The sequence below is a fragment of the Lathyrus oleraceus genome, chromosome 5 (assembly GCF_024323335.1).
Source record: "Lathyrus oleraceus cultivar Zhongwan6 chromosome 5, CAAS_Psat_ZW6_1.0, whole genome shotgun sequence".
In the NCBI taxonomy this organism is placed as follows: domain Eukaryota; kingdom Viridiplantae; phylum Streptophyta; class Magnoliopsida; order Fabales; family Fabaceae; genus Lathyrus; species Lathyrus oleraceus.
The window spans coordinates 380442675-380464991 of record NC_066583.1 but is presented as its reverse complement, the minus strand read 5'-3'; the positions used below and the strand labels follow the sequence as shown (position 1 = coordinate 380464991).

At 35.0% G+C, this 22317-nt stretch overlaps 2 protein-coding genes across 3 annotated transcripts; both read right to left on the bottom strand.

The window, feature by feature from the left end:
- Positions 1-5653: 5653 nt before the first annotated feature.
- On the bottom strand, positions 5654-10297 carry LOC127084926 (uncharacterized). Of its 2 annotated transcripts, none has more exons than XM_051025453.1 (3): positions 9568-10297; positions 8437-8568; positions 5654-7622 (listed from the first exon to the last, which is right to left on the bottom strand). In XM_051025453.1, the coding sequence occupies exons 1-3, from the start codon at positions 9964-9966 to the stop codon at positions 6066-6068; spliced, it is 2088 nt and encodes a 695-aa protein (XP_050881410.1). In that variant the 5' UTR covers positions 9967-10297; the 3' UTR covers positions 5654-6065. The 2 variants fall into 2 exon arrangements, with proteins under 2 accessions (XP_050881410.1, XP_050881411.1); XM_051025454.1 differs by having other exon boundaries at positions 8437-8565; positions 9568-10296.
- Positions 10298-11046: 749 nt separating this feature from the next.
- Positions 11047-11439, bottom strand: LOC127080851 (uncharacterized). Its single transcript, XM_051021140.1, has one exon. The coding sequence runs from the start codon at positions 11437-11439 to the stop codon at positions 11047-11049; it is 393 nt and encodes a 130-aa protein (XP_050877097.1).
- Positions 11440-22317: the final 10878 nt, after the last annotated feature.

Here is a 22317-nt window from a genome sequence, read left to right as displayed (position 1 = left end):
GATTTAGATCATCCAAACCGGAAGTCTTTAAGAAAGACTTCCGGTATACAACAAACCAAACCGGAAGACTTTCTAAAAGACTTCTGGTTCAGTGCCCCCTAAAGGCAACAAAACGGAACTCTTTAGACATGTGTTCCGGTATACATTTCATGAACCGGAAGACTTACTCTGAGTGTTCCGGTTTACAATGCCAAAAAATGAAAAAATTTGTTTTCCGGAAATCTTCAGACGAAAATGGTAAAAAGTTTTAGAAATGAAAAATATACCCTATTTATATGAGGGTATTTTGGTCAAAAAAATAAATGTAAGGGTGTGGGTACAATTGTAGGGGTACGGGGTAAAGTTTTCTGTTATGAATTTATGTTTTGGGCCAAACTAACTAATTTATTGATTTCAATCCAGTGCATTACTACTAAAATCAAAAAAGGGAATTTCTTATCCCACCCTATAGGGTAGAAACACACCCTATAGAAAATCCAAATTTTCCCTCAGATTTCGAAGATGCATCTCCGAATGCACCTGTTAAAAATAAAATGTTAACTAAACTCGAAGATGCATCTTCGAAATATTTGAAAACATACACCATGAATCCCACTCTGAAAGGCATTTTACCATTATTATTGTTTCGGAGATGCATCTCCGTTTAGGGTTTACGGAGATGCATCTTTGTACCCCATCAGAAAAGTGCATGTTATGTTTGTTTTATGATTACGTAGATGAAAGTGATGATTTATAAATATTAAGAACCTTGTTATGTGATTAGATTTAAACCATATTATCGATATGTAAAAAATGACATATAAATCAAGATGGTCCAAAATGACATATATAAAGAAATTTGAAATACGCGATAAAGTAGAATGAAGTGTAAATAAAATATAATTCATATTGAATCCAAATTACAACTACTATATACTACTGTGTATGTCGGACTACAGATCCTTGGGCTCCTCGTGCTCCTCGGTCGCCTCTACCCCCCATTCTTCGACGTTGTCTCCGGTACATCAGTGCCTCTCGCGGCTCCGTCATAATAACATCTAGGAACCGCCTCACCTCAGACCCATCGAGGAAGATATCTCTATCAATACATGCCTACACAATCTCCACTGTGCAACGACATCTAGGCAAGACATCATGAGCATGATCTAATTGTGTCTGCTCCTCCTCTAGTATCTCTTGATGAGCTGGTCTTGATGGATCTCATGGAGCAGCATGCACCATATATGTGCCTTAGTATGTCATATCTATCATCCATAATGCATGTAAGTAAACCAGGTAATTAGTATAAGCAAACCTACAAGAAAAAAAAAACAGACTGATCATTTACGAAGATGCGTCTCCAGTTACTGTGCAATCCAAACATTGAAAAATTTCGGAGATGCATCTCTCGAATTTTTTGCAACTTTTCAGGTTCGTCAATGGCGATAATGCAGGCCACCAAACCCAAAAAATCATGCTTTGATCGTTATTTTTAATCATCAAACATGTTCTACAGTATGTATAAACTCCCATTCATGCAATTTCTACTCATTTCTTACCTAAATCATCAATTTCTATTCATTTATATAAAAACTCATAAAACTTTTTTAAACATTAAAAACTTACAAATTGAGAGTTTACTTCAGTCTTAAATGATGTATCTGATGTACTTGATGTTGAAGGAAGAACCTCTTGAACTTGGTTGGTTGATTTTGAACTTAGTTGATGGAAGAACCTTTGAAAGAGTTTGAGAAAGTTGTGTTTTTTTTAGAAATGAGGAAGGAGAAGGGTTCTGGCGCGATACAAAGCCAATACCATCCAGAGACGCATCTCCGAAATAATTACGAAGATGAATCTTAGGATTTTTTTAACGTTAATTCAGAATTCTATTTACTCAGGGTGCGTCCGGAGATGCATCTCTAGAAACTAGTTTTTTTTGTATATTCACGTGGTGTCCTAGTAATATATAGGCTGAATGAAGAAATTCCCTAAAATAATTAGTAATTTGGCCGGTCGGTTCAATTTTGTATGTGCTTAAATCAACCATCTGCTATCATCCATTCAAACCCATATAAGGAAATTTCTTAATGCACATTATGTGTTACTTAGGCACCATGTGAAAATACTTAAATGCCCCCAAATTTTGAAGATGCATCTCCGGACGTACCCAATTCCGAGTAAACGTTAAAAAAATTCAGAAATGCATCTTCAAACTTATTTTGAAGATGCATCTCTGGAAAGTATTGGAGCTTAAATCGCTCAAAAACCCTTCTCCTTCCTCATTTCTAAAAAAACTCAAAATTATCTTCAAAATCTCTCAATTTTTTCCCATCACCAAGTCCAAAGTCAAACAACCAAACTCAAAGGATCTTTAATCAACATCTGAAACATCATCCAACATTGAACCAAAGTGAAAAATGATAAGTTTTTGATGTTTTGATGAGTTTTTTTTTAGTTTTTTGAGTTTGTGTAAATGAGTAGAAAATGAGGATTTAGGTATCAAATGAGTAGGAAGTGCAAAAATGTTAGTTTATACATGCTGTAAAACACGCTTGTTTATTTAAAATCACGATCAACCGGTTTATTTTGAGGTTTGTATTTCTGCATTGCCTCCATTGATGAACTGAAGAGTTATAGAAAATTTCTGAGGCTCTTGTTCCCGCTGTCCATACGGAGGCATCTACTTCTAGGGCTCATGCTTCTCCTCACGCTTCTCTATGTTCTTCTTCCCATAGAGGACAAGTTTCACCTACCGACGCATTACTCCCTCCATCCTCTCTCAGGCACCAAGTTTCATTTATTCAAGCACCAGAGGTACCCGAGTCACCAATGGTACCTCCTACTTTTGATGCTGCTGAGCCAATGCCACCTTCGGATGGTGCTTAAGAGCTAGTTCCACCTCTTGCTTTTGATGTTGTTGAGCCAGTGCCACCTCTGGATGGTGAGGTTGCTGAGGATGCTGAGCCACAACCATTTGGAGGAGGCCCTATAGAGTTGTCAATACTGTCTTTGTACCCAGACCATACGACCAGACATTTCTGGGACGGAGAAGTAGCATTAGTTGGATTAAATCTTTTAATTTATGTTTATTAATATATTACAAGTTTCTGACATTTTTATTTTCTATAGGACTGTGGTCAGTTGAAGATTATTAACCACTGGCGGAAGATTATTGGCTTGACTCAGCCGAATGAGGAGTGGTTTCAGACATCTTTGTCCCTATCTAGGATGAAGGACTTGTGCATGACCGGTTATATTACGGTAAACCACGAGATTCTTAATGTGTTCGTGGAGACGATGTTTCGTGTGTGCTGCATCTTCTGACCAGGGGGAAACTTCTAGATCATGAGAGAATTACCAAAGACGAGGCACTCGAGTTAATAATATATTATCTGGGAGTTGACCCAGAGGCTGCATTGTCGGAGATGGCCAGAGACATAGGGGTTCATGCTATGTTTGAATTCCTGAAAAAGGTACATACATATGAGCTCTAGAGAGCTGAGGACGCTAGAGGCAATCACGAGCAGGTGGGGTTGCATATAGCGTATGCTATGAGAATATACCTGTTATATTTGGTTGGCATTACGATTTTTATGGACAATAGTGTCACTTATACAGATGTCGTTTACCTATTGTACTTCAAAGACTTTGAGCGGATCTATGAGTATAATCGGGGGCTGCTTATTTGTTCTAATTGTACTTGAAGTTATCAGAGGGTTGTATGTGGAAGACGAAGCATGCCACATGCAGCATCACACTATTGACGGTAATATTTATTAGTCTTTTAATGTTTTTGTGTCCTTTTCATTTCATTTTTACAACGTTATTACTGATGATTTGTGTGTTCCAAACTTTTCATGCTTGGATCCTCCTGCAGTTCCCGTGCATCTCTGGTTGGGCAAGTGTGTCGACTTACACTGAGGATATGTCGCGTGCTACTGCATTTGCCCCACTCAGAGGGAACCAGACGATAGAGTCATTCAAAGTGTATCTTGATCGCTTGGTTGCCGAGGACATGCATTTCAACTATGTCGATCACCGTAAGACACGACCATTTGACGAGATAGTGATATACTCGAGATGGTTGGCCTGTAAATCACGTCTCACTGCTCATCATTTTCTCGAACGCGTGATGCGACAGTTCGACTACACTCAAATCATTCTCAAACACCCTATTGTCTCTGCTCCTCCTACTTTGACACGTAAATAAATGGATGTCATGATTGATGATTATGGGAGTCATCTGGTACCGGGGGAGGCACGAAGTACCATAGCTGAGAGAGATTGGAGCTACGTCGACGGGTACATCAGGTGGTCTTTAGGGTGTCACATCTATTTAGGGTGCAAGCTGCTCCAGGAGATCCATTGAGACCATCTCATCAGGAGATACTAGAGGATGAGCAATCACAGTTAGATTATACCGAGTATGGTTTGCCTAGATGTCGTCGCATAATGAAAATTGTGCAGACAAGTATTGACAAAGGTATTTTCCCTAATGGGTCGGATGTGAGACAGTTCCTAGATGTCATCATGACAGAGGCACGAGGGGGGGGGGGGGGGGATTGATGTACCGGAGACAACGTTAGAGGACAGGGAGATTGATGGCATATGATATGTACCGGAGACAGTGTCGGAGACAGATGAGATGTATTCCGATATACGCAGTAATGCAGTAGTATATAGTAGTTGTACTTTGGATTCATTGTGGGTTGTGTTTTATTTTCACTTCATGTTACTTTATCGTTTATATCCACTTTATTTATATATGATATTTTTGGACCATCTGGATGTTATAAACGTCACTTTTTACATATCAATTGTATGGTATAAATCTTGTTACTTATTGGCTAAACAACGTTTATAAATCTTCATCTGAATAAACAGAAACAAAACATAACATGCAATGCTCTGGTATGTTACGGAAATGTATCTCCGTAAAATAACCGACGATACATCTCCGATACAATATGTGTATTAAGCCTTTCAGAGTTAATGCATGGTGCATGACTTTTTAAATATTATAGAGATTCATCTCCAGATCATTTAACATTTCAAGGTGCGTCCGAAGATGTATCTATCTCCAGAATCTGAGGGATGTTTAAGTATACGTGATGTGCTAGTAAGATATAAGGTGCATTAAAAACTTCTCCCCCATAAAGCCATTAATGAACAATCCGCTAACTCGAAAAACCGGTTAAACCAAAAAGTGCACAAGCGGGCCTTCTGGGTCTGCCAGTTTGGCCCGCTTTTTTAAATTTTGTCCCGCACTAGTAAAAACTGTTAAAAAATGAATATGAAGATTTAGGTACTTAAAGGTACTGCAGATACAAAGAAATACAGTATAATACCCTACTCTAGTAACTAAACGTGAATACAAAATGGAAAGAGAAACTACTATTATTTTAATTATTTATAATAGGAAACAGTCCTCATCATTCCAAATGACAATGAGACGTACAAGGGAAAGTGGTCCCTTATTATTATCTCATTGTTGTTCAGGTAGGTTTCATACCTAATCTCCTAAAAGATCCATGACACGTTCTAAGCTACATCTACACATTGTGTTGCAACATAACGAACCAAACATTAAATCATGGCCGAAACAGGTATTTAATTTCCAACTCAACTCAAATAAAATTATCCAAGTTAAAAGGAATCCTATCAGAAAGAAAGATGATAAAATAGCAATGCTATCATTTATACTTTATGTTGATCTAGTTTCCTTGCAAATTTGTTCTCAGACTTTATGATACAACAAAAGCAGCATGCTTCTCATAGTTTTCATAAGATCCTACACAAAATGAAGCATGTTCAGGTCAAGATAGATTACAAAATGGCTACTTCTAAGAGATTATTGAGGCATTGGCAAGTGGGAGGAAAATACTATCAGTTTAACGTGTGAAATGAAGAATTAAAACATGGTTAAACTCTGAGGCAGGAAATTTGAATTTATTTATGACCCTCCATCATTTCTGAGCAGTTTTTCTACAAAGCAGCAGACTTATACTTCCACAATTCAAAACAAAATGCTGCATGTGTGTCATTCTTCAGTTATGCAAGTGACCAATCTTTGACTAAGCTCACATCTAAATCTTCTGTTTCAGAACATGGCGGAGCTGAAACTTGTTGCTTTCCATCCTAGCTTCCATTAGTCTGGATTTCAAACTACCCTTCGGTCCAGTACGCGGAATGCAGCCTTTCATGCCTCGATTATGCACGCTTCCCGACTCAGGAGAACTTAATTGGCATATAATATCTTGGGGACTTAGTCCACTTTTTTCAAGTCCCCATTCGGGAGACATAACTCCCCCGTTAGATACCTTTCCATTTGAAAGCCTCCCATTCATTCCCTCCATAGAGATTATCTTGTAATTGTCATCATTTGTCAGTCCTGACCTCCAAAGCCTTGCTATGGATGATATCCTCTTTGATGGCTTAGTTGGTACCGAACAGACTTCACTTATTTCAGTTAATGGGGTCTCCTCACCTGCATTTCCCTCCCACTCTATCACACTCATCCCCGAGGCATTGCTCTTTCGACCTTTCTTAGTCACTGAAGGGGCACTCCCTTCTGGTGAACAACTTGATCCTTCGTCTTCAACATGGCTCGCAGTTTCCCATCCACTTTCATCTTCTTCTATATCACAGCTGTTGTCAATATATATGTCAGAACGTCTCTGAAGGCCATTCTCACTTATCAAGTTGGCTTCAGGACTAACCGTGTGAATCTTTGAGGCATGACTCACCGGAGAGTAAGCAATGCATGACTCGGTTTCTCTCTCGTTGGGCTCACCAGAATTTACCTCTTCAAAAATGGCAAAAATATCGTCTGGATTGGATGGCTCGTAGGAAAATCCCTTGATGTCTTGAATGTTCACAGAAGCTGCAACCTGTTGAATTGATTGTGCCTCTCTGATCTCCTTAGCATTTGAGTTTATATTTACTGATTTGAGAAAGGTTTCCAGATATGCTACAAGTTCATTCATCTGTGAATACTTTTCATCAAGAGCAACTTTTGCATCTATCAATTTCATATGAACACGTTCTTCACGCCAGACTTCAGCCATCTGTAACATCCTTCTCTCCTCATCCATTTCTTCCCTAATTGTCATAGATTCTCTCTTTAATGCTTCAACTTCAGCCTTGTCTTCTCCAATTTCCTTAGCAAGCTCGTCACAAACTTCCTCGATCAATTCTCTGGCTTTTCGTTCTTTCTCATAGTCCTGCATGCAGCGCTTTGCTAACAACTTAGCATCAGCCAACTCATTAACCAACCTGGAATTGACAATTTCAATCCTTTGGCGACTTTTCCTTTCTCGATTCAAATCTGATTTGATGTCATCAACATATGCACAAATTTTCTCATGCTCTTTGCTTCTCCACACGGCCCTTTCCTCACTGACTTTCTTTAAGAAATGTTCGAGTTTCTTTTTGGAGGAATGGCGTTCAGTCTCAAGCTCCTGAATCCGCACATGAGCTTGCTCTAATTCTGCTTCAAGTGCAGAAACAGTGCTATCCTTTTGGTCTAGAAGTTTCATTTGGCTGTAAATATGCTGCCCCTCATCTGATGTTTTTAAACTAACAGGATCCCACTTTGTCATTCCCTCCTTTGCAGTTGAAGAAAACTGGAAAGATGGGTCGAGCTGCAGAAGAACGAAGAAGGTTTAAGATTAACACTTCAATTTAAGTGTTTGATCTTTCACTTTTGAAAATATAAGTTAAACACTTTTGAACTCTTAACCAAAAATAAAAAACACCTTCCCTTGCAAATAATTTTAAATCTATTTTCACCACATTGGTTTACCTGGAAATATAAAATGTTTTCCAATGCAATTTATGGTTGCATGGATCTAAGCAATAATAAATTTCATTTCTCATCTCTAAGAAATAACGTCCATTAGGTCTATCTATATTTGAAAGTTCAATTTGGGTGGCTATCACATCAGCCTGTACGAGCAAATGCGGGTGCACCCGTGCAAATGGATTTGGCAGTTGCGAGTTGCTTTGTTACATATATTCAAAGGTGATAATACTACTGGAAATCATACAACATCCAGAATTGAAAAGGTCATTAAAGAGCTTGTTAGACTATAAGAAAATATTTTATAATATCTTAAAATTATGTTTCAGAGTCACAATAATGCAAAGTTCCATAAGTTAGATTCTTCAGTGACACTGTAAAAATAATGCTTGTCCAGCAGCAGACACGCACTACAACAGTAATTAGTCTTTGATTGAAAGTATTGGGATAAAATAGATCTGGGATAAAAAAATATTTGGTTAGAGTGTTTAAGTTTTTCTCGTAGGATTATTTTCTTATCTTATCATGCAAGAGAGGGCGCAATTTTGAATTCAGTCTTTTTTTTATCTTAATAGGACTTTCGCTCAGTAATCTCCAGTTATCCCGAGCCATTTACACTTGTGATTGCTATACTTAATAAATAGGGAACATAATACCTCACAATGATGTCCATCTTTTGTCTCAGAAATGGAACGGCGCCTTTGTGATGGATTCTTCATACCAGATCCATGCATAACACCATTTTGATTACTAAGATATGGGTGGTCTGCATAGCCAATTCCATTCTGCTGCATATAAGTTGTGCGGTTAAAAACTAGAACTAGAATCGGAAAGCTATTAAATTTTCAAAAGAAACAAACTGCCAAGATCGGAAAATAATGACAATAATCAAATGACATTGGCATGCATTGAAAATAAAAAATAAAAAAATTCTGTTATCAACATGAATGCAACTTGCACAGCTCAACTAAGGAATCTAGTAAATAAGGTATACAATTCAACCGTGGACAGTTCAGTTAAGTTTAAGCATTGAGAGAATGAGTTCAGAATGCAAATACATTTACACTATAGATATAGTTAACAGCATTTATAACACAAATTCAACAATATCTCAAGAGACAAACCCTAGTTCATTTCTTCAGTTATTACCAAAAACAATAATGGCTTCTGCAATAGACCTAATCGATCCTGAGCCAACCAACACAACATTTTTTAGGCCTGAGGTTGTATATATGCTTTTATTCTTCCCTTTTGTTGAAGATCATGGATCACTATTACTCCAGCACCCGCATTTTATTTTTGCATATTCACTCATTAACATAGAAGAAAAAAACAACCAAAAAAATCGGAAGATAAATAGTACCCTATAAAAAAAAAGGTATCATATCATGGAAAGTGAAAGCTTGATAAAAACACAAAATGAAACATGCAGAACTGAATCACCAAGGTCAAAAACTTGAAAACTAAGCAACAACAATAAGCATAAAACATGCAAATACCTTTAACAAAAAGGGTTTTTTGAATTGACTTATTCAGTGATTTATTTGAGTTTATTATCTATTGGGCTAAACACTTGAGACAAAGTCTAAACTTATTTATAGAAATAGCTTATACATAATCACTTAATTAAGTTATTTATTCAAACAAAAACTAAAGATAAAACAGCTAGAATAGAAAGAAAGCACAAATTTGAATCAAAAATAAAACTTCAAACAGATATGGAAAAAATGCAAGCAACAGGAAATTTATAAATAAATAAAAAGTTCAACAAAAGAGAGTTTAATTACCTGAAGTCTCAAACCACCACGAGTTCCACAATCACCGGCCGCCTCAACCTCCGGCAGCTGCATCCGCCAAATTCCAGCAGCAAGCTTCCTCGCCGACACAGCCACCGGCAGCTTCTCCCTCTTCCGGCAAACCTCCTCCACTGGATCACCTCCACCACCGACACCGCCATTCTTCTCCTCTCCAACGTCAAAGATCTTCAACCTCGAAGAAGGAGATTCAGGCCTGCTCCGTCTTCCCGTCGACGAGCCGCTTCTCCTCAAACGATTCCCCGGCGTCTTAAACTTCTTACGGGAGGTTTTCCAATGAGGTCGAAGATCTGAATCGGGAGAATAGTTAGGAGCAATGCTCGCCGTGAAATGCGGCATATGTCCGTGAGATTCGCCGGAGATCTTCATCATCGCCGGCGAGTATTAGCCATTTTAAGAAATACTATTAATAAGAAGCTTAATCTGTTTGTTGAAATGCTTCAAAGAAGAAAAAGACAAATAAAGAAAAATCTGAGTGGGAAACAGTGGTTAGAGTTTATGAACTGTGTGGTGTGTGGAAATTAGTGAGAAAAAAATGGAATCTGAAGAGATGGTTAGAGTGAAATGATGAGTTGTGAGAAAATGAGGCGCACAGATTCTGAGATTCTGAGATTTTTTTTGGAAACTCTTGTTAACAAGAGATAGAGAAGAAAAAGTTGTCTGTGTGTACGGTCAACGTATTACTACTACCTATTTTTACCTTAGATTTTTTCAGATATGGTTGAACAAATAGTACTACTTCGTTTTAAATTTTTTTTTTTTAGAGCTATCTTGTTTTCACTTTTTCTTTTTTTCTAATGTTTTTTTTTATAGACAAGTTTTTTTTTTTTTATAGAATTTCTTAAATCAACTTTTATTTTAAACACCACGAAAATACTTAAATGTTTTCCGATTTTAGAGATGTATTTTTAGATACATCAAATTCTCGAATGACGTTAAAATATTTCGGAGATGCATTTCCATTTATTTTACGGAGATGTATCTTTGTAACTTATTAGTACTGAATAACACATATTGTATTTTGTTTTCGTGTATTCATATGAAGATTTAAAATATACAATCCATGTAAATCATACAATTTATATACAAAAAATGAAGTATATAACTCTAGATGGTCCAAATGTCGTATATAAATAAAGTCGAATATAACGATAAAGTAGTAAGAGGTGAAAATAAAATATAATTCATAGTACAATCACTATATACTCCTGCACTACTATGCATATCGGACTACGTCTACTCTACCTTTTCGGGCTCATCGACTATCAATCCACTCGTCCTCCGACATTGTACATGGTACATCAATGCCCCCCGTGCCTCCCTCATGATGGCATCTAGGATCTGCCTCACATCAGACCCATCAGGGAAAATACCTCCGCAAATGCCTGTCTACGCAATCTCCACAATGCAACAATATCTAGGCAAGAGATCATCAGCATGATCTAACTGTGTTTACTCCTCCTCTAGTATCTCATGATGAGCTAGTCTCAGTGGGTCTTCTAGAACAACATGCATCATATACAGATGTGACACCCTGAAGAACCACCTGATGTACCCGTCCACGTAGCTCCAGTCGCTCGGGGTCATGATAGTTTGTGCCTCCTCTAGTACCAGATGACTCTCATAATCATAAAACATGTCATCCATCTGTCTATGTGTCAAAGCAGGAGGAGCAAAGACAACATGGTCTCTGGGAATGGTCTGAGTGTAGCTAAACTGGCACATAACACGCTCATGCAGATGAGGAGCAGTGAGACGTGATCCGCATGCCAACCATCCAGAGTATAACATTATCTCGTCAAATGGTCGCGTCTCACGGTAGTCGACATAGTTGTTGGAGTGCATGTCATCGATAACTAGGCGGTCAAGATACACTCGAAACGACTCAGTCGCCTGGTTCCCTCTGAGTGGGGCAAATGTAGTAGCATGAGGCATATCCTCAGTGTAAGTCGGTACACTCGCCCATCCGGAGATGCGCGGAAAGTGTTGGAGGATTTAAGCCTGAAAAAGTTTGGAACACACAAATCATAAGTAATGGCATTGTAAAGATGAAATGAAAATGTCATAGAAAGATTAAAGGACCAATAAATATTATCGCCAGTAGTGTGATGTTGCTTGTGACATGCTTCATCTTCCACTTACATCCCTCTAATAACTTCAAGTACAAGTAAACCAAACAAGCGGCCCCCAGTTATACTCATGGACTCACTCGAAATCCTGGAAGTATCGTAGGTATACGACATATATATAAGTGACACTCTTGTCCATAAAAATGGCAGTGCCAACAAAATATAGCAGGTATGTCATAACATACGCTCAGTAGAGCCTCACCTGCTCGTCATCACATGTAGCTTGATGTGCTCTCTAGAGCTCATTTGTATATACTATTTTTAGGTATTCAAATCTAGCATGAGTACCATTGGTCCTATCCAACTCCTCATTCACCTCCCCTGGGTCAGCCCCTAAATAGTCTACCATCATCTCAAATGCCTTGTCTTTGGTAATCCTCCCATGATTTAGAAGTCTCCCCCTGATCCGAAGATGTGGCAAACACGCCACATCGTTAAGTGTGATATACATCTCATTTAGCGAGATGTGAAATGACGAGGCCTTCGAGTGACATCTCTCTATGAATGCATTAAGCATCTCGTGGTTGACCATAGTATAAACAGTCATGCACAAGTCCTTCATCCCAAATAGGGACAAAGCTGCCTGAAACCAATCCTCATTCGGTTGAGGCAAGCCAATAATATTCCTCCTATGGTTAATAAACTTCAGCGGGTCACGGTCCTGCAAAAAATAAAAATCAATGTCAAAAACTTATCAATTAAAATAAACATAAATTAAAGAATGAATCCAAGTAATACTACCTCTCCATCCCAAATATGTCTGGCAGTATGGTCTGGGTACAGATGCAATAGTGATAACTTTACCGGGCCTCCTCCAAATGTCGTTAGCTCAACATCCTGAGCAGCCTCACCATCCAGAGGTGGCATTAGCTCAGCAGTAGAAGGTGGCACTAGCGCATAAACATTAGCAGTAGGAGGTGCATTCGGTACCACCGGTGAATCGGGTACCTCTAACATTTGAATAGGTGAAACCTAGCATATGCGTGATGATGGAGGAAGTGATAAGTATGTAGGTGAAACCCGTATCCTACGGGAAGAAGAAGATGAATAAGTACGAGGAGTAGCATGGCCCCCAAAAGTATATGTCTCTGCATGGCCAGAGGGAACATGGGCCTCAAAAACCTGACTCTTCTCCTGCCCACTGATGTATGTTGTGCAATCCTCTTCTGCCTCATTCAATTGTGTCTATCAACCATAATGCCTGAAAGTAAAGTAAATTAGACAATTAGTGCAAGAAAGCAACACTATAAGTAAGAAAAAAAACACAGAGAAAATTATGAAGATGCATCTCCGGTTATTGGGAAAAGTAAACGTTGAAAATTTCTAGAGATGCATCTCCAAAATTTTCTATAACAAAGACTGCGTTAATGGCGCCAATGTACACATGCAAATCACAAAAAAATTGGTCATCCTTTTCAGCCAACAAGGGTGTTTTACACTATGTCTAAACTATCATACATGAAATTCTACTAATTTCTAACCTTAATCATCAATTTTTCCTCACTTAAACAAAAACTCAAAAAAAATTTAAAACATCAAAAAACTTACAAATTTCAACTTTTCTTTAGTGTTGGATGATGTTTCTGATGTTGATTGAAGTTCCCTTGAGCTTTGTTATTTGCTTTTGGACTTGGTGATGAGAAAAAATTTGAGAGATTTTGAAGAGGTTTTGAGAAATATGAGAAATGAGGAAGGAGAAGGGTTCTAGCGCGATTTAAGCACCAAAATATTCCGGAGATGCATCTTCGAAATATGTTCGAAGATGCATCTCCAAAATATTTTAATGTTAACTGAGACTTACGTTCGTCCGGAGATGCATCTCCGAAATCTACGGGCATTTAAGTATTTTTCTGTGGTGGTTAAGAAACATACAAGATGCATTAAGAAATTCTCGTTTTTCCTGACTGAATATACAAGAAATCATAGTATTTGAAATTGTAGGTAAACACATTTTTTGAATAAATATTATATTAAAAAAAGAAGATTGATATAAAAAAGGTGGAGGGCTATTGCCAATACCCATTCAAAAGTATCTAAATATAAAAAGTTGCAAATTTATCATATTTTCTTACATAATTGCTTCTAATCTCAATAGAAAAATAATGAAAAAATAGTGAAGGTACTAGTTGTGCGTAGGGATAGTAAAACGGGTCAGGTTCGTCGGACATACCTGTTTTACCCGCATTTTTTTGGAGAGTGTGTCAAAGTTTTAGGCCCACGCCCTTTAATATCCTCGTCCTGTTCCGTCCCATTTTTTTGGGTTTTTGCAGGTCCAGCATAAACAGAGCACGCATGCTCATTTTCCACTTCTGGTTGTGCGACCTTAATTAGCAAAACAATTCGCACAACTATTTCCCTTTCTACAAATGTGAGAAATGAGAAAGTTAATTTGTAAAATATACTTGATGTTAGAAGTCCATTGTTTCCTTAACTACCAAGGAACACTATATATCTTAATTGAGAAAAATGCTTTGACAACCATAAAAGAGTCAGGTTCAACCCAAAGATTCCTCCAACCATTATCTTTAGCAATTTCAATACAACAAAGAACGCCATAAAACTCTTCCAATAACGAATTCCCCCCGGATAAATGATTAACAAAAGCTAAAAGACACTCACCACATATTTTCTTAAGTAAATCACCACAATCAGGTGAATTATAATTGGAAACAAAAGATTCGTCAACATTGCACTTTAACCAACCTTAGGGGAGATTTCAATAAATCTCTTTTATTGAAGGGGCTCTGATAGGTTAACTTTGAGTTTGTACATCTAACATTTTATGATATTTTTGTTTAAATGAAGGAAGGGGATGAGAGGAATTTTATTGAAGGGAATGGAAAGGGGGGAGAGGTGAAGGCTTTTTTTAATTACATATATGTTTGGTTCAAAAGAGGGGAAGGAAAGAAAAATGAAAGATTTTAATTGAAAATATGTTTGGTTTAAAAGAGAATATGAGAAATCTTACTAATAATTTACATTTTATCCTAATAATCTTATATAAATCATATGATATACAAAAATTAAAAAAACTATAAATATTCTTTTAATAATAACATATATGCAAATAATTAAGCATACAATTTATATTATTGATCGATTTAAGAAATTCTAATTTATTACATAATGCTAAAAATATTAGTACTTCAAACACAAATTAAACTATATGGTAATAATTTTTAAGTCCCGACGAACCATCAAATAAAAAAAATACATAAAATAACTTTTATATATATATATATATATATATATATATATATATATATATATATATATATATATATATATATATATATATATATATATATATATATATATATATATATATATATATATATTAAAAAATGAAGTGATTATAATTTATAATAAAAATAATATATATAAAAAATAATTTGAAGATGGAGAATAATTATAATAAATTGATGGAAACAACAGAGAAAAAATCACACAAAAGAGAAGTACTAAACGGAAGAAAATGAATAAATTTGAAATACTAAATAAAATTGATGGTATTTTAGTAAATGTAATAATTTTGACTTGCCCACTTTGTAATCCTGATTTTTGGTCATTTTAATCAAAATAAGTAAATAAAACTGAGGATATTTTAGGAAATATAATAAGTTTTTAAATATCAAAGTTCTGATTTCCTCCCCTTCTCTTTGATTTAGGGACGCGAAAAGTGTGTTTTTTAAGGGTTTGCTCCCCTTCTCTTCCCTCATAAAATTTGAACAAAAAACATTTAATTACAAACATTCCCTCTCCTCCAAATTGCATAAGCAATGTTAACGATGGATGTTAAGACAAGAACTTTGCATTGATGGGACCAATGTCTGCTTAACAGGGTCCAAAAGTCCACAATACTCAACATTTTAACCTTAATAATATAGGAGAGTCAAGTTCGTAGATGAGATGCAAATTGGCACCTGAAGAATAAATGTTGAGTAAATTCAATATGGCTTAGGCACAAACTGTACCTAAAAAGATAATGGATATCTCTTATGAAAAGATTCTCATATGTAGGCAACTTCTTGTGAATCATATCCTCTAAAGCAATAGATACTTGAAAGGAGGGATATGAATTCTCCATATCAACTTTCTCCGATGTTAGGTTTGATAGGAAGTAACTTTAAACTCATAAGTCAACTTGAGAGTTAGTTCCCTAACATCACGAGGTGACTAAATCCTCTTGTCTTCAACATCATCTATAAGGATAGTGGTTTGATTAATGATATTCAAGAGAAAGAGAAAAATTATAAGCAGATACTCATGTGAACTATAATTATGATTATGAATGAAAGAGCTCACAAGAGCAGTCAGGAAAGGACGAGTATAAGCATGAATATTAAGACAAAGAATAATTATAAGTGAATCCCTATTTCAAAATATAAATAAATAATTTCTCTAAAATATTATCTTAAATAATGTATTTTTCTAATATTTAAAAAAAAAAATTAAAATAATTTTTGAATAATTTTTGTAAAAATGATTTTTAATATATATATATATATATATATATATATATATATATATATATATATATATATATATATATATATATATATATATATATATATATATATATATATATATATATATATATATATATATATATACATATATATATATATATATATATGCTCTACTTAATACAAAAAAAATGTATTTAGTCTATAATAAAAAAATATTTGTGATCTATATTAAAAATATGTTTATTCAATGAGTCTAAAAAGTAATTTTTTTATATTAAAGACTAGAGAAAATAATATTTAATAGTGTATATTTCTTTCACATCAATATTAGTTTTTAAATTTATAAAAATAAATTTAATTAAAAAATTTTATTTTATAAAAAATAAAAAAAATATTTTTACAAATATAAAAAAATTAGAAACTAAAATTAAAAGGTCTTTAGATTTTCTAAAAAAAATTATTTGGCCTTATTTAATATTTTTATTTGATTTTTTTATTGATTCCTTCTCTTACGTAATCTATTTGAAATCACCACACTATATTTAGTAGTATATCATTTTTTATATTTTTGATTTATTTTTTTTCTTTTTCTTTAATTAGATAGTACTATTTTTTTAAATTCTAAATTAATTATATACACTTTTTTGTTTTCTTCAGTGTTAAGTTAATGGTCTTCACCAAAAATAAACGGCACATCATGACCATTATTAACCAAACAAATTTAAGTAATTCAAGTGATAAATATAAATTTATTGAAAAAAAGAAAACTATATTTTTATTTCGCTCAATAAATAATTTAGGCCTAGGAGAGAGAATAATGGGCTAGGGAGTGAGCGTGAAAGACAACAGAGTGAAGGTTTTGTCGCAAACGTTGTCAGCACAAAATGTCACACAGGAAATAATCTCTGTTCATGCACTTGTCTGCTTTGACGTAAACACGAGACAGATCCATCTCTTTGTTTCTTTATCATTTATTGAAGAAAGATTCTTTCACAACAACAAACGTGTGAGTGGGTGGTGATCATGTGTGAGGTTTATAAGAAATAGTTGATGTGCAAATAGAAAACAATATTTGTAAATAAAAAAGTAAAGAAATATTTTCTCAATTCTCTTTTATAAATAATTTTTAATTTTTAAATAATTAATATATTTGGTTTATATAGTTATAAACACATTTTTTATTAGTTAAAATTTATTTATGAAAGGAAATGAAGAGAGTATCTTTCTAAAAACAATTTAATATTAATTCTTCACAATGATTTTCTTCACAATTTTTTAAATTCAATTAGTAATGTTTGGTGTGTTCGAGCAAAAAAGGTATCCGAGGGAGCTTCCACGTGGCTATCTTAGGGTATGCCACATTCAACAAAATTCCAACTGCTTTCACATGGGTTTCTTGCCCAAAGTCCTAACTTTTATTTTCTGCCATACTCTTCCGGTAATTTTTCAATGAATATTTTTGTGACAAACAAAAAGTACCTTATTTTCTTTCACCAGAAAAGAGAAAAGGATGAATATTTTCCCATATTTTCCTTTCTTTCTATTTTTTTCGAAGTTAAAAAAAGAACACACTAAAATTGGAATATGAATTTGGTGTCTTTAGTCCACCATGGCTTGGATAACTTTAAATTATATTATAAGAAAAAAGTGAAAATAATTGAAAAATAAAATGTTAGATAAAGTATTTAGAAGGGAGATAGATACAAAATCACCATGACTTTACTTCTACAAAGTCACCCAAACCTATCTCTCAAATTGTAGTTGCAAGTTTGGAAAAGAGAAACAATTTTACATTATTTTTAAAATATTTGGGGTATAGAATAATAAATAAATATTTAGTTTTAATTTTAATTAATTTTTAAAATATTATAATAATATAGGTTAAATTTTATAAAATTATCTATTTTTTTTAAAATTATCTTTTAATAGAGTCATTTCCCTTACTTTAAGAATAAATTTATTGGAAAGAAAATCAAATCCCTCATTTAAATTAAATTAGTGGATCGTCTGTATTTGGCAAGAAGACTCCTAAGAATCTTCTTGACATGATCTGAAGTAATATAGCTCTTGTTCAAGATCTGAAGTCTAGCCATAAGAATTTGAAATTTTGAGAACACAGTTTCAATGTTCTCATCATCTTTCATTTTGAACAACTCATATTGTTGAACTAAAAGATGTGATTTATCTTCTTGAACTTGTTGATTACCTTCATAGGTAGCACATAAAAATTTAAAAATAGTTTTGGCAGTAGACTTCTCAATAACCTTTATGTACTCAGAATGAGGTAAGGCATCAACAAGAATGCTTTTCACTCTATGATTTTTCTGTATATCTTTTTCTGAGCAGAAGTGAGAGACTTTCTGTCAAAAACCATACCAACACCATTGACTTGAATGTCAATGCCATCTTCCGAGATATCCCATAACTAATCATCCAGACCAATGATGTGGGTGTACATCTTACTCTTCCACCATTCAAATTCAGTAGAATCTCCATTGAATGATGGTGGTCTAGCAATATAGTTATTTTGACCAGATGTACTTTGATTATTGTTATTATTCCCACAATGAGGACTGTATGCACCACTGTTAAGTGTTATAGTTCAGACCGCGCTCTTATGCCAATTGAAGATGGGAAAAAATACACAAGAAGGGGGGGGGAGGTGAATTGTGTATATAACAAAACATTTTGCTTCTGAAAAGAACAACTTCAGAATCTGAGCAAAGTTTTGAGTCTGATGTTAGAGTTGATAATGACAACTGAAAGATTATGTATCAGAAACAATAAGTAAAGCAACACACAAAGATTTATCTTTGTTCCTCTTCTCAACTAAGAGTAGTCCAGTCCTCTTGCCTCAACAAGAGATTTCCGTTCTAATTAATCCTGATTACAACTACTCAATCAATCCAGAAAGAGACTTCCGCTCAAGCAATCCTGCAAGAGACTTTTGCTCAATCACACCTGAAAGAGACTTCACTACTCAAGCAATCCTGCAAGAGATTTTTGCTCAATCACACCTGAAAGAGACTTCACTACTCAAACACACAAGCAAGATACTTCCTTTGCTCAAGTAAATTAGAAAGGTTCTACAATGGAGTCATCTGACGGGGATGAATAGAAAATGTGGGAAGATATTGACCATTATAATTCTTTGTTTGAGGAAGATGACTATGGGGAAATCTTGTCTATCATGGATCATGGAGATATTACCAGGAACGAGGAAAGTGACAAGGGATAGGTAATGATCTTTTCCCCAATGAAAAAGAACATTGGAAATGATGAAGTTATGGTGAAAAGGAGTCATAGGTTGAAAAAGTTCTCAGATGTAGAGTATGTGATGGTGACTAATCAATCAACAAAGGGGAAGTAAATGCAGATTGGGGTGGGACTCATGTCAAGTGCTATTGATTTTATCACTCTCAACCCTTCTAGTGATGACAGGCATGTAGCTAGGGCAAGATTGGGTGCAGGCTCTAGTTTTAATTTGGACCAGTCCGCTTTAGGTGGGCCTAATCATTCTAAGGCCCATGTCTTAAAACTAAATGGCCAAGCAGATGATCTAAAATCTATACCTCACCCAAATTTCAATTCATCAGATCCTCCTAAGGGAAGTAAACTTGTGGAAACTCCAAAAGCTTCAGGGTGCTTTTATCCTTCCTACTTTTTTGTGTTTTGTCCCCCTAAATTTTCAAAGAAGCAAAGTTCGGGAATTCCAATTCCTTCCACTCTTTTTCATTCAAAATCTTCTGGTGATAAATTCTAAGGGGGTGTCGTACTCCAAATTTTGATCACCCTTCTCCTAACCTAAGATTTAGATCACTAACATGTTTAGAGCCAGTATAAGGCATCTGATCAACTCCAGTGATCTAAAAAGTCAAAGGGAGACCATTTTAACTTTTGAAGTCTCTGATCCATCTTGATTAACTGCTAATTTAAATACAGGGTTTAGTTTAACATAACAAGTTGTTAGTCATTAATCCTTAAAAAACTTGATTAATAAGATTTAGTTTTTAATTAATTATAGTTCACTAGAAGTATATTAATATTATTGATTAATTAAAATTAATTAGAATGTTTGATTAATTGAATTGATAGAATTTTATTAATTGAGTTTTGGTTAATGTATAATTAAATCATTTTTTATTAAGAATAATTAGATTAGTATACTTTTAATTTAATTGGCGTTTTATTAATAATTTGCTTTTTATTATTTTAATTGAGTCTTTGTTTGAAACTAGTCAAGGGTTGACCGAGCCAAGCCCAAAGCCAATTTCAATTAGGTCAAATGAATGACCCAATACCACAAGTCAACTGGGTCAGGCAAGGCCCAAATCCATCACCAAACCAGGTCAAGTTCATGACCCGGATTCAACCCCAATCCCCAATTCAATCCCAAACCCTAGATTGAGCGCAATGAGAAAGATATTTGGATCAAAATAAAGTCTCAAACTTCAATTGAATCAAAACCTTCCAAATTTATTCATGGATACATTATAGGCTACAAACTACAAGTAAAATCGGACCAGATACAATCAAATCCTAAAACCCTAATTGAATCGAATTTTAATTACAAATAAATCTAATCTAATCAAATTACAAATTGCCTAAAAATAAAAATCTAATTAAATTACAAAACCCTAACTTAATCTATAAATACCTAATGCTAAAACATGACTAAAGAGAAAAAAAATAAAACCTTAAAACTATTTGCTTATGCAAATCCAAACCCTCAATCTAAAAGCTTTTATTTGAAGTGGTTAACATTTCACATTGAACCCCTAACACACTCGAGCTCAACCTCCTTCATAGACCAGAGCACCTCGCATAAATAAACAGAAGAAGAAGTCAGAGGGAGATCTGGAGAGGAATTCAAAAAGAGGGAAGTTAAAGAGTTAAAGAGTCAAAGAGGTTTACCTTTTCGACTGGAGAAATTCACCTCTTCGTAGGTTGGTTGCAAGCATCCCTTTTCTCCTTAGACTGTGTTGAACTGTTTTGTGTTTGTATTTTTATTGATCTCTGTTTAAAATAGGTTCATGGATTTGGTGTGTTGTTTGTGTCTAATTTGGGTGTAGGATAAGTTAATTGTGTTTTAGGGTTCGATTTGGGTATGTTTAGGGTATTTATGGGTTTAGGTTAGGGTTAAGGTTCATCGTTTTTGGGTTTTGGGGGTTAAGGTTCATGTGGAACCCAGGTTAGGGTTCATCATTGGCTAAGTTTCTGGATGGGGTTCATGTTAGAGTTTGTGTTAGGGTTCATGATTTGGGAAAATTATGGGTTGAGGGTTTAAATGTTTAAAGATCTCGATTGAACTTCAATAGAAGATCTGGGTTAGACGGGGGTTGAGATGGTGGTGATCGATTTCTGGAGTGGTGTTCATCATTTTGATGAACACCGGTTGAAGGTTTGCAGGTTCCGGATGAAGTTCAACCAGAAACCTGGAGGGGACGGTGGAAAGAACGATGGGTTTCTAGGTTTGATGGTGGTCGAAAGAAGAGAGATAAAGAGGGTTTGAGAGATAGAATGAGAGAGGGTTGAGTTAGAGAGATAAAGACAAGAGATAAATGAGATAGTTCTGAAGAGATCTCACATATATACCCCTTCCTTCGCTGCTGGATCAAAGATGTGTGACCCCCTGATGGCCACACGATTAAAATACTTTGACCCATTCAGTAAGTGTGCGCTCACTGTGTTCCTTTGTTGACCTCAGATCTCAGCTTTCCATTTAGCATACTTTGACTAGTCATCAATATTTAAGGCTAAGGTTTCGTCTCACATGAGCCTTCTGATCAGGATCGTAAGGTTCAGAGAGGGTCAACCGTTGACTCTATCCCTCTGTGGACTATCTCCGACGTGTGGGCTTCAAACCAAATGGGCATTTATTTCCTTTGCTTTTCACACTCCCTGTCAAGGGCCCATTGCTAATTTAGTACTAGTATAATATACACCCCATGCGTTTTTCATTTTATTTATTGTATTTTCTTAATAAATAATATCATTAAATTAGTTTTTTATTGGAAATCAATTAATAATTGATTAAGTTAATTAATAATTAAATTTTATTAATAAAAAGTGTTACATGGGTTTGGAGAGTTCGAGCATCCGCTCCTTATCCACTACTTCCAGGA